The sequence below is a fragment of the Drosophila montana genome, unplaced genomic scaffold (genome assembly GCF_035044405.1).
Source record: "Drosophila montana isolate Dmon_TW-CO22-7 unplaced genomic scaffold, ASM3504440v1 contig_3468_1, whole genome shotgun sequence".
Taxonomy (NCBI): Eukaryota; Metazoa; Arthropoda; class Insecta; order Diptera; family Drosophilidae; genus Drosophila; species Drosophila montana.
The window spans coordinates 687,717-699,842 of NW_026998349.1; the positions used below are offsets into that span (position 1 = coordinate 687,717).

At 38.1% G+C, this 12,126-nt stretch overlaps 1 protein-coding gene across 3 annotated transcripts; it reads right to left on the reverse strand.

Annotated features, from left to right (window-relative positions):
- Positions 1 to 2,602: 2,602 nt before the first annotated feature.
- Positions 2,603 to 8,573, reverse strand: ZnT41F (Zinc transporter 41F). Of its 3 annotated transcripts, XM_064691661.1 has the most exons (10): positions 7,939 to 8,571; positions 6,503 to 6,640; positions 6,213 to 6,375; positions 5,879 to 6,032; positions 4,800 to 5,045; positions 3,461 to 3,563; positions 3,217 to 3,386; positions 3,036 to 3,106; positions 2,864 to 2,969; positions 2,603 to 2,807 (listed from the first exon to the last, which is right to left on the reverse strand). In XM_064691661.1, the coding sequence occupies exons 1-10, from the start codon at positions 8,287 to 8,289 to the stop codon at positions 2,762 to 2,764; spliced, it is 1,548 nt and encodes a 515-aa protein (XP_064547731.1). In that variant the 5' UTR covers positions 8,290 to 8,571; the 3' UTR covers positions 2,603 to 2,761. The 3 variants fall into 3 exon arrangements, with proteins under 3 accessions (XP_064547731.1, XP_064547733.1, XP_064547732.1); XM_064691663.1 differs by lacking the exon at positions 4,800 to 5,045 and having other exon boundaries at positions 7,939 to 8,573; XM_064691662.1 differs by having other exon boundaries at positions 2,603 to 2,969; positions 7,939 to 8,570.
- Positions 8,574 to 12,126: the final 3,553 nt, after the last annotated feature.

Sequence of the window (12,126 nt, forward strand, 5' to 3'; positions counted from 1 at the left end):
TACATACTATATATTCTAGATCTGGATCAATAGCCGAGTTCATATAGCCATGTCCAGCAGTTCGTCTGTCTGTTTCTAGTTTCTCAACGTCTTGGGACTTTGCATAGGTTCGTTTTTCTGTTGCAGTCGGAACTGTGCGAATCGGATTACTATATTATATAGCCATAGGAACGATCGGTCCAAAAGTAGTTTTTTGTATTGAAATCTTTTTTTTGTTTAGCTTCTTAGGTATGTGCAGAATTATATCAATGTCGGACCACTATATCATATAGCTGTCATAGGAACGATCGGTCGATAAGTAGGTTTTTGTATGGAACACTTTTTGTTTATTAAGATATCTTGACTAAACATTAATTATTTTTACTATATCATATAGCTGCCATAGAAAAGATCGTTCATAATTTGAGTTCGTGAATGAACAAATTTTATGTTATTTTAAATATCTTCCCCAAACTTAGCATTTACATGCTTTATCATACTCTCCATATATATGAACCAACTCTTATGAACATTGGACAATTATATCATAGAGCTTTATAGAGAGAATCGGTCGAATAATGAGTCTTTGTAAGGAAATCTTTTCGGTTTGTTCAAGATACCTTCACTTACGAGTGTCACAATTCTTTTTAGACATCAGCAAAATCGTCAGCATATGCCTACAAGGGTATTGAAAATTCGGTGTGCCAAATATGACCGTTCCTTGTTATATATACAACAATATATCTATATATATACATATATATTTTATTTTTTTTCTGCTCAGCTTCATAAATTATAAATAACTTAATCGTGTCCGAGCGTATTGAACTGTGTTTTTCGCAGCCCCCAAGGAGCAAAAAGGGCTCAAGGATCGAGCAGTTTTGTTCAATTTGAAGCGGCTTAAGGGCTGACAAATGCACAGGCATCATTCAACCTAGGCAGCCGTGTGTGTGTGTGTGTGTGTGTGTGTGTGTGTGAGTGTGTGGACTGATTAAGATGCTTAGACTTCGACTTCATTCATGTGTTAACATTATATGGCACTATGCATGCCTGTGTGTGTGTGTGTATGTGTGTGTGGCAGCCATGCTTGATTTGCTCATTTCCGGTTCATTGAATTCCGGCTGCGGCATGCGAGTGTCCGAATGTGTTGAGATGCGATATTCTAATCGGATTTGTGTGTTTGTCCAATATATGAATTATGCCAAATATGCGACAACTGCTGCGTGTGTGTGTGCGTACGTGTGTGTGCTTCAGCTGGCAAATGAATTATTAAAACAACAATTAGCAGCATAAAAATAATTATGTATAATCAGCATATAATACACACATGCATAAATGCAAGTCAATTGCAGGCGCTCGTTTATAATAATTCCCAAATAAATATTCATTGAGCAAATCGGGTCTAAGCAAATCAAAATATTATTATTATGTATATGCATAAATGTACACTGCTAGCCAAAAGTATGCATACTCATTTGTCCAGCGCAATGCCGGGTAATTTCGTACATTTTCCAATATATTATTGCTCTCTTAGTTAGTTTCATTATAAACTCCGTTTTATGAATACTTTTTGAACACATTTCTCATGGTTCATACAAATCCCTCAACTTCGTTTGTCTGCATACTTTTGCCACCCACTGTGCTCAACAGTACGGGGCAGCTTAAATATTAAGTATACGCACCGCGTACTGATAGCAAATCAGCTTTGATGTAAATTCATTTCACTTATTAATTTGCAAATGGCTTTTTATTTTTTTTACCCAATGCACCTGTTACTGAGCGAAGGGGGCTGGTGGAGGGGGGGCGGGGCCGCTCTTTTGCTTCTAAAGTGACTTCCTAATTAAAATGGGAAGCGCAAGATAAAGACATCAATTACCACTGTGCTCGGAGTTTTTGCTAACCAAAGCTGCCGCAGTTTATTTGGCGAAATCTCTTGCTGATGCTGCAAATTCTAATTAATTTGTACACACATACATACATGCATGTCTATATATATGTGTGTGTATAGTATATATGTGCATGACTTTCCTGCTGATTTTTACAACTAAAATGTTTACATTGTCTTCAGCTAATTGAAATTCTAATTATTTTTGGTGGGCTTGGCGCTTTGCAGGGCAATTAAAATTGCGTCGGCTCTGGCAATTTGTCAAAATCTAAACGAAAAAATGTGACATTTTTCAAGAAAATATATATTTTTTATTACGTATACTTAATATTTTAAACGATTGCTTTGCACATATCTAAAGAATCCACGCACATGCGTGAAAAACAGCTGGAAAGCATTTGAAAGAAACTGTTAAGAAGCTTCTTCTTTAAAACTTTTTTGTGGTTCATCAAAATTAACATTATTTAAGGCAAAGTTTTGGTATCTTTAATGAGGATCAGCCTCTTTTGAATATATCAATCTTCAGCTTTCTTGCAAATCCACTTACACGATCGGAAAAAGCGTGAAAAACTGTTGTAAACAATTTCTTTAGATCTAGGCGAACATTAGTTGTTTAAATGTTAAGACTCTGGCAAAAACATAAAAACTTGCGACTCATTTGAAGATTAATTTTTATTGCGTATACTTAATGTTTTGAACAATTCTAGCCCAACTCTTGGGCATAAAATAATCAAACTGAAAATCATAAAAAATTACGCTTTATCTAAATATCATAAAATCAATTTGAAACATTTTGGGATAAGACGTGGGCGTGGCTCTTAAAACAAATACAAATACAAATATAATCACATAAAATGGTGCCATTTGATAATGCTGCAGCACGCAGACTTTGGTCGCTCAGTACATATATTGCTGTTGTTGCTGTTGTTGTTTTCGCTTATGTCTAGAGGTAATAGTAAAACTTAATTAAGCTATTTGCTAATTTCATAATTGAATTACTCAGTCAAACGTTCGATTTGTATGGTCGCATGTTTGATGTTGTATTTGCTGCCGCAGGCCAATTGCGTTGCCAGCTCCAGCACCGCATTCGAGTCGCTCAGCAGGTCTGTCCGATAAGATATGGATAAGCACATATATATATATATATATAATGATATTCATTGTGTCTTACCCACAACCAGATGAGCCATCAGCACATTGTGCTCGCTCGTGTGCTGCCAGACATTCAGATGATGCACCGATCTGTTTAAATAGCATGGAGTAATTTAAAAGCGTTGCTCTTCAAATGGTTAAATGGTTAAATGGGTTCTGTCGGGTTCATTGACCCCCCCCCCCCCCCCGCACACACTCACTTGACACCCTCAATGCTGGTTAGTTCGCGCTGCAGCGTCGCCAGGCAGACGCTGCGCGGCACCGCATCCAACAGTATGGATACTGATTCCCGGAACAGCTGCACCGTGGTCATAATCACAATTACCGAGAAGAGCAGCGTGCACAATGGATCCACATACTTGGCGCTCGGCTGCAAAAATTGAATTATAGTCAGCTCTATGTCGATTAATTGACTTGGGTCTAGACCCAAGCTCGGCAACTCACATAGAATTTGATTAGGATGGCCGCCAGAAAGACGCCAATGCTCTGCACCAGATCTCCAATCACATGAATCATCGCTGCGCGCAGATTCAGATTACGTTCCGGGCTGGAAGGGGAGATGGGGGGGGGGGGGGGTAAATATAAACCAAATATTAACTTTAGGCATTTTGAGGGGCACAAATTAATAACATCAAATCAGGCATAACTAATGCAGCTTTCGCTCGCTCTCTCGCTCTCCCTTTCTCTCCCTCTCTCTCTCTCTCTCTCACTGTGTGGCACATGCAACTAAATTAAATTCCAATTACATGTAATCAAACAAACAATTGCCTGCAGTCAGCAGCTGCTGTGCGCTTCCTGTTGTTATTGTTGTTGTTGCTATACCCTGTACTAAGCAGCAAGGGCTAGAAAGGTAGTCGTATCTAAAACAATATCTGTGCTGTCTATATTAATGCAGTACGAAAATCTCTTGGAAACCTTCGTTGTGGTCAAATTGGATGATTTTTAATAAGACAAATTCTCGCTGAGCAGAGGGGGAGGGAGAACAAGAGAGAGAGAGAGAGAGAAAGTTGAAAAGGATTTCTGGATAAAATAGGTGTTAATCCTTATAAGAGCGGCATTGGGTTTGATTGAACTGTCTTTTGTGTACTCCCAATCTCTTCCATTCTGCAGTTCTCTTTTTTGTTGTGCTCTACTCTCTTTTTGTTTCTGAACTGTTATATTTTTCGCTCAACTCTTTACTACTCTACTCTACTCTATTTCCCACTTAACTTATTCTTCTCTATTCTCTAATGGATCCTGCTTAGTTGTGCTCTACTCTATGAGATACTCTATATACTCCTCTGTTCTCTATAAGGTACTCTCTACTCTCCTCTACAAACTTTCTTCCACTACTCTACACTTAACTTGCCTTAACTCTTCCATTTGTTTTACTTTTAATTTACTTTTACTGATCTACATAATTGTTTACTTTATACCCTCTACATGGCTTATATATTCTTCTATAAATTATAGAAAAATCTCATTTAATCCTGAATTACCCAAAATTGAATCAAAATAAAACAGAAATAATAACAAAGGTGCTTTACGAGCTCACACATCCTTTGAGAGCATCTGCTACAGGGTATTTACCAGTCACATTTACCCGCCAAGTGCATTTTGTAAAAAATGCTGTTTGACAACAAATTCATGAGAGCTTCAACCGCAGGCCACAAAATTGCAACAGGCCATTTGAATCAATATATGAAGCTCATATATTATACAGATTCAGATCTATTTATATATACACAAATTATAGTATATATATATATTTGTACCCACACATAAAAAATTCACACACACCTACCCGTTTTGTTGGATTGGCTTTAAGCCATTTGTTATAACTACATTATGAGGCTCGTCGCTGGCGCTGATAGTTGTTGGCTGGGCGTGGCTCAGCCCATGTTCATGCTCGTGTCCATATCCATGACTGCGTCCATGACTGTGTCCATGACTGTGACTATGGCTATGGCTATGACTGTGGCCGTGGCTGTGGCCATGCCCATGGCCATTGGGCCCCATAAACCAGGTGCCATGCAATACGAACATCATGCTGCGGGCAACCGAAAAACATTTGATATTTATATTTAATTAAAAGTGCATGGAAATCATTTCAACTGTGACAAATTGCAATATTACCGAGATCAGCTACGCTGGCTGGGCCTCACTAGCTCCATAATATACGACTAGTTTAACATTCAAGTAATAACATTTTGCATTTGCAAACATTTAAAGCTCTTACAGCTGACTGATTTAAATGAATTCACTTGGAAGTGTGAAAAATGAGCGAAAGTGTGATTTAGGAATCTTTTTTGACTGCTCGGTTGCAAATAAGTATGAATTGTTTGAATTAAGACATGTCTTACTAATTTTAGGGAATCCACCCATGTGTGTGAAAAACAGGTGGAAATGTTTACATGCATCTTTTTAGCAGTTGTTCTTCCCTTGGAATTATTTGGCTGTCTTATATTAAAAGTCAATATATATGTATATTTAATTTTTTAAGGCAGTTTTGATATGTGGACGAGACTCTAGTAAAAAAAACTAGACGTGCTTTACTAATCTATCAAATCTGGAAAATGGGATAAAAAACTCAGACTTTCCACAAATTTACAAGGATCTATGTGAAACTTTGAAATCCACTTAAACGGTCGGAAAATGCGTGAAAAGCTTTGGTATAAAACCTTTTTGGCAATCAGACTTTCGACTGGAATCTATGTATGTAATCCATGTATTGAAATTCACTTATACGATCGAAAAATGCGTGAAAAACTTTGGTATATCTATGGGAAAATGAATTTCGGTCGTGTTTTACTTGAATTTTTGTGCAAATTGATTTTCCATTTATTTATTAATGTAAGTTCGATTAAAAGGGTGACTACTTACATGATATTAATGCCAATGCCAATGGCCGATATGCACATCATGACATTGACATCGAGTTCAAAGTTTTGCGAGTAGATGCGACCGATGGCAACAAAAACGAGCATCGCTGTCAGCAGCCAAATGCCCAGAATGGAGGCCAAGGCGCCCAACACCTCTGCGAATGCGAAACAAAAAAAGAATTAAGGACATGGTTAAATAATAGACTAGACTAGCTAACTAACATGTACAAAAAGCTGGACATAATTGCAATTACTGTGCCAGAGAGTGGGTTGGCCCCTGCCAGCCGGTTGCACACTCATTAGCATAGTGTCGGGGCCATAATTGGGATACTTACCGAAGCGTTTGTAGCCAAAGGACATGCGTGCGTCCGGCGGCCGTCCGCCCAGCCAGATGGCCACCAGACCGATGACGAAACTAATGCAATCAGATGCCAAATGCGCGGCATCGGCCATAATGGCCAGGCTGCCGGCTATATAGCCGCCAAGGAATTCAATGATCTGCCGGTCGACCAAAATACATATATATAACATATATATAGTTGAAATTTATCATAATTAAATCTGGCATGTGTGTTCTGTGTGTGTGTGTTGTGTGTGTGTGTGTTGTGTGTGTGTGTGTGCTTACCATGAATATGCAGCAGAGCGAAATTGCAAGCAGAATTTTAAATTTCGCCTCCTGCGCCGATTTGCTTTTAAGGTTCGCGCCAAAGCCCGGCTGCCCGCTGTGGCAGGCGACAAAAGTGTCGCTGTTCGGTTCCAAGTGCTGCAAACATAACGGTAATAATTGCCTTATAAATATGTCAGCCTGCGTGTGTATGTGTGTGTGTGTGTGTGCATATAAATGGCTGGCGCATGCAAGGCATGCAATTTTCATGGAACACGCCGCAGCGCGCCCTTAATAAGTACTTTAATTGAACAATTTGAGGTTATGTGCAGTTTATAGATATTTATGCCCGGAACATATCTTATTGCGGCAAATATAAATGTCAAGACTTCGTTTGCAGTCGCTTAACACGCTGTTATCGAGTATATATATAGCATATATATTACCCGACTTTATGAATTGGAGGCAATAATACTTGAGTTTTGCGTTTAAGTCTGGAATTTGAGGTTATGTAGGGTTTTGAGTTGTGGGTAAAGAAAGTTGATTGCGTGTGCTAATAAAAAGATGCCTCCATTTGCTCTTCTTTAACGCTTTTCTATAACTTTCTTAACTTCCAAAAGGAGATTTGGTACGTAAAAACATTTCTCCTGTTAGTTAAGAAAGCGTATCGCTTGTGTGTTAAATTTGCGATAATTTGAAAGATATTTCTGGCTGGCTGATAAAGCGAAGGATAATTAATCGATTATTACAGTTGCACTTAAAATAGTTTTGATATGACTCTTGACCCAGTTCTAGGGCTTAGGCAAGTGTTTCGCTTGGAAGATAGAAAAGCGATAGGCATATAAATTACATTTATAGTAAGAACGAAAAATGATGTTAATAAGATTGACGTAAAATACAACTGAACTCTTTTGTTTCAAAATAGGTGGGCTATGCCCACAAGCTCGCTTTGGAAGTTAAAAAGGCGATAGATCGGCAAACTTACACTACAATTAAATTATAGTTCTTAAATTAAGTGTAAGTTTCTTAATTCAAGCAATCATCAACTTCTCTGCCAGGCGATAGTAAATGGAAAGTTAAAAGGGTTGCCGTATCGCCAATTTATCTGCCAGGCGATAGTAAATGGAATAGATGCAGGCAATATTCTACAAGATTGGAAAGGCCTGCGGTATCGCCAATGTCTCTGCCTGGCGATAGTAAATAGATTGTAACAATAATCTTCAATTTAAAAGTATTGCAGTATCGCCAATTTCTCTGCCAGGCGATAGTAAATGGAATAGATAGATGTTGGCAATATTCTGAAAGTTCTGAAAGTCAGGCAGTATCGCCAATTTATCTGTCAGGCGATAGTAAATGGAATATATAGATGAAGACAATATTCTGAAAGGTTTGCAGCATCGCCAATTTCTCTGCCAGGCGATAGTTAATAGATATATGAGCTAATTTTTAACACTTGCCAAATTCGTGCGACTATTATTGCTGCTGCCGCTGCGCAACAGTGGAACCTCCCAAGTGTGCTCCTCCAGCTCCGAGGCATCAGCTCTTGTTCTTCTCAACGAGTCCATGTTGCTGCTGTTGTTGTTGCTGCTGCTGCTGTTGTTGTTGTTGTTGGCATAGTTGTATTTGGGATTACCATTTGGCATGTGAGTGCTGTTCAGTCTTATATGGTTGCTTCCAGAATTGTGCTGCAGCTGCAGCTGTTGCAGCTGCTGTTGATTATCATCGGCATAAAGTGAAAAACTCTCATCGTAATCATCGTCGTGCATTGTTGGTGCCAGAGCGTTGTCAAGTTTTTGATATTTTGACATTGTTTTCCTGTTTTGTTTTCTTCGAGCTCTTTGTGGTGTGCGTGTGTGTATTTGATTTGAGCTTTTGGTTCTTTTGTGCTTATCTACATGGCATTTATCATAATTAGCGGGCGCTTGTCATCCTCCAGCTATACATTGTCATCCTGCACATCATTGTTGTCATTAGGGGTACTCCGGCAAACGGAATTGGCTGCTGCTGCTTCAGCGAGTCGCGTGTTTATATATATATATATATCGTATCTGTAAATTGTTTAAATATATACATATATATATATACGTTGTATATGTATTTGTTAATATGTGTGTGCATTTGTTTGTTTGTTTGTTTTGAGTTTACTTTGTTTATGTGGAGTGTGATTACTTTGTTTATGAATGCTTTTCCGTTTCTCAGTTCTATTTGAGAACAAGCCAAAATATTTGCAGTCATAGACGACTGCTAGATACTCTATTGCCAGCTTTAAACAGCTCTTATTGTTGCGTTTAAGAGTTTCGTTTATTTTCTGTTTAATATTGCAAAAATTATCTAATCAAACAATCCCAAAATCTGCTAATAGTTCCCGAGTTGTTTTAGATAGAAAGGTTTTTTAATAATTTGATGGATAGAAAGTGCACAGGAAATTCCCATTTCCGGTCGCAACTTAAAAGAAGGCCTTAAAACTTATTTTTATAAATAAAACTCAGGGATTTTAGTCTAGTAATTGTCAAGGATTTGCCCAGTTGAGTGTCTTTATATTATATGTATACTCTCTCTCTCTCTCTCTATATGTATATATATATATATATGTAATATAATATATATAAATATATAAATATAATATTCTATATATATATACTCTTTATATATACTCTATTATGTATTCTCTGTTATATATTTTCTTTAATATTTTTCCTATTTCATGCTCTTGTAAGTCGACATATATGTAGCTAATATACTCTGTTAGCTATTGGAAACAGTGTATACATAGGGTATAAAAAACATACGCTTCGAGCTTTTAAGAATTCATTTAACCCATTTGTTTAAAAGCCTATGATCTTAAACATTTGTGTCAGGGGAAATAGTCTTTAAAGACAAAACACACACGTTCGGCTTTTAATCGCATTTATAATCTCTTGATCTTAAAAAAAAAAACATAATATATATAAGTAATAACAGGAACTAGTCTGTATATTTTGATAAGCAGCGAGATGGCAATAAATAATTTTAAAACTAAGGAAAATCACATAAGAATTAAATCACATAATTATTAAGAAAACAAATAGACCATAATTTTATGTGTGGCCAATTTTGACTTTTCCAAATTATTTCCCAACTTGTTTGAACATGAATTTCCTTGTCTTACAATCGGGAATTAACGGGTCTCTGCCTTGTTATCAACCATAACAGTTATGTCGCTTTGCATGTGTATTTGCTGGAACTTTTTATGTTTATACATATTTATCCAGACGTTTGCTTTGCGCTCCCCATACGCATTTACTCTGTGTGTGTGTGTTGCTCGAACTCGAACTCGAATTCGAACTCGAACTCGGTTGCGATAAGCGTCGCAATTCCCATGGAGCTGCCTTCTTGCCGACGAGCTATGATTAACTTGTCAGACACACACACACACACACACGCAAAGGCAGACAGCTGAACCACTTACCAGAGCACTGATTCGTAACGTATTCTGGCAACTACTGAGCAACAATTATCGCACTCGATTCGACATGTTTTGTTTTGACCGGAGTCAATCAGGGCGAATTTTGAGGCAATTTTACGTGTGATAAACGAAAAGTTCGAGATTAGATAAAATGCTGATAAGACGAACTGTAAGATCTATATAGGTATCAGTATTAATCATAAGCAAAAGGCGCGGAAAAGCTTAAATACACTTGAAAATTGCTGTCGCCGGAGTCTTTAATGAGCTGTCAGCGCAATAAAATATAACAGACTAAATGTAAGCGTATCTATATATATATATATATAGATACTTTTGAGCAGCTAATGCCCGCTGAGTATTGATAAAATGTACGTGCGCTTGGCACACTTTGGGTAGTCGCCCCCTCCTGTACACCCGGGACACGGGCGGGGTCTAGGAAACTGATTTGAAAAGAATTTATTGTTGACAGCGAAATGTTGCCTTCGATTTGTCGGGTGTGCGTATGTGTGTGTGTGTGTGTGTGTGTGTGTGTGTGTGTGTGTGTGTGTGTGGGGAGGCAATTGACTAAGTTGCTCTTGTTGTGATTTCATTTCCAATCGCTTTTCATTCGCTTTCCATTTAAAACAGTTTATTTATGGCACTGCATTAGGGGGATTCTTGCGTCGACGTCTTGCATTGACGTCTTTTGTTTCAGAGTCCCAGCTAAATTTAGGCATTGCGCGCGTTTTATTTACTTTTTTCATTTATGTTATAAAAAAATAAAACGATTTAAATTTAAAGTGAGCAATGTGCTTCTACGAGTTACTGAATCATTAATTAATGCGCTTTTTTAATAACTAAAGCGAAAACAACAACAACAACAACAACTTTGCATTGCAATTGCGCCGTTATGCCTGTACATTGACCTTCTCAACAGGTTTTGTTTTTGTTTTGCCTCTGTTTTTGTTGTTGATGAGCCGCTCTTTCGATATTTATCGAACTAGTTTGCTGTTGTTGTTGTTGTTGTTGTTGGTGCTGCTGTTATGATTTGTGTTTAGAAGCTGCGCTTTAGCCGGCTGCTGCATGCAGCACGTGAAGCCGGTTGAACGAGAACGCGTGAGTGAGAGAATGCGCTTAACATAAGCAGAGAGCTTACGGTGCAGCTCTCTCGACCGTGAGCGATACGAGTGAACGAGCGAGCGTGCGATTAAGCCGTTATCAGCAAACAGCAATGAGTAGCAGAGATAAAGAGCAACATGTTAATTAAGTTGTCTGCGCCTCTCAGTTCGCACCTCTCACGTGATTTCGGTTTATTTTACACAGTTCTTTACATTGCTTTTGTTTATGTTGTGTTTTTGTTTCTGTACTTCGTATAGTTTCGCCGCGCGCTTACACCGTTAGTGACGTGTTTTTTAATGTACTATTATTATGATTGCTTTTAATTCTGTGTGTGTGTGTTTTTTTTATCAGGAAATGCGATTTTAATAGCTTTTCATTTATAGTGTAAAATTTGTCACGGCATGAATTTACTGTGTTTTTATTTTTGGTAAGTAATTTTATTCTGTTGCTTTTTATGTATTTGTTTTTGTTATTATATTTTTCCCCGTTTTTTCCTTGACGCTTATTATCGCCTTTTGCGATATATTTTTATTGAATACTTTTGCAATATTATGAGATTTACGTGTTTGCGTGTTGGCAAGATCATTAGCGAGGCGTGGGTTTTTTTTATACGGCGCTTTTGTCACCGTTGCAGACGCGCTCGTCGCCAGCGACGCATGAACTTCAACTGACGGCGGCAGCGGCAAAGCCACAGAACGACAGCCAGGCGGCGCGAGCAAAAGAGAAAGGGCGAGCAGCGAGAGAGTGTGAGTGCGAGCGTGAGCGCCGGGTGCCACAAATAAGTGTGTAAAAATGTAAGTATGTATATTTGTGAATACGTCATCTTGCAGCTGGCGCTGATTACGTATGTTTTTTTTTACCCATCTCAGAGCGTTCATCACGCTCAGCACTTGTGAGTGTTTTCTTCATCTTTTTTGAGTGCTTTTAAGCTCTCACTCAATTTGAGGGTCGTCGCTGTTAATGAAGATCAGTCGCGTCGCGCAGTTTGCAGTCGACATTTGTAAATAGTGTTTTATTTTTTAGCCATTGTTGTTGTAAGTTTGTGCATATATAATTAGAGATCGGTAAATATGCTCAACTATTAATCATTATCAAAGTGTGC

What these genes read in the sequence shown, in the direction of transcription:
- ZnT41F (XM_064691661.1), bottom strand. Translation starts at nt 8,289, where the DNA reads ATGTCAAAATATCAAAAACTTGACAACGCTCTGGCACCAACAATGCAC. An exon ending in CGCTCTGCTGCATATTCATG is followed by an intron (nt 6,376 to 6,502) that starts GTAAGCACACAC and finishes GTCGACCGGCAG; the next exon opens with ATCATTGAATTCCTTGGCGG. An exon ending in CTTTGGCTACAAACGCTTCG is followed by an intron (nt 6,033 to 6,212) that starts GTAAGTATCCCA and finishes TCGCATTCGCAG; the next exon opens with AGGTGTTGGGCGCCTTGGCC.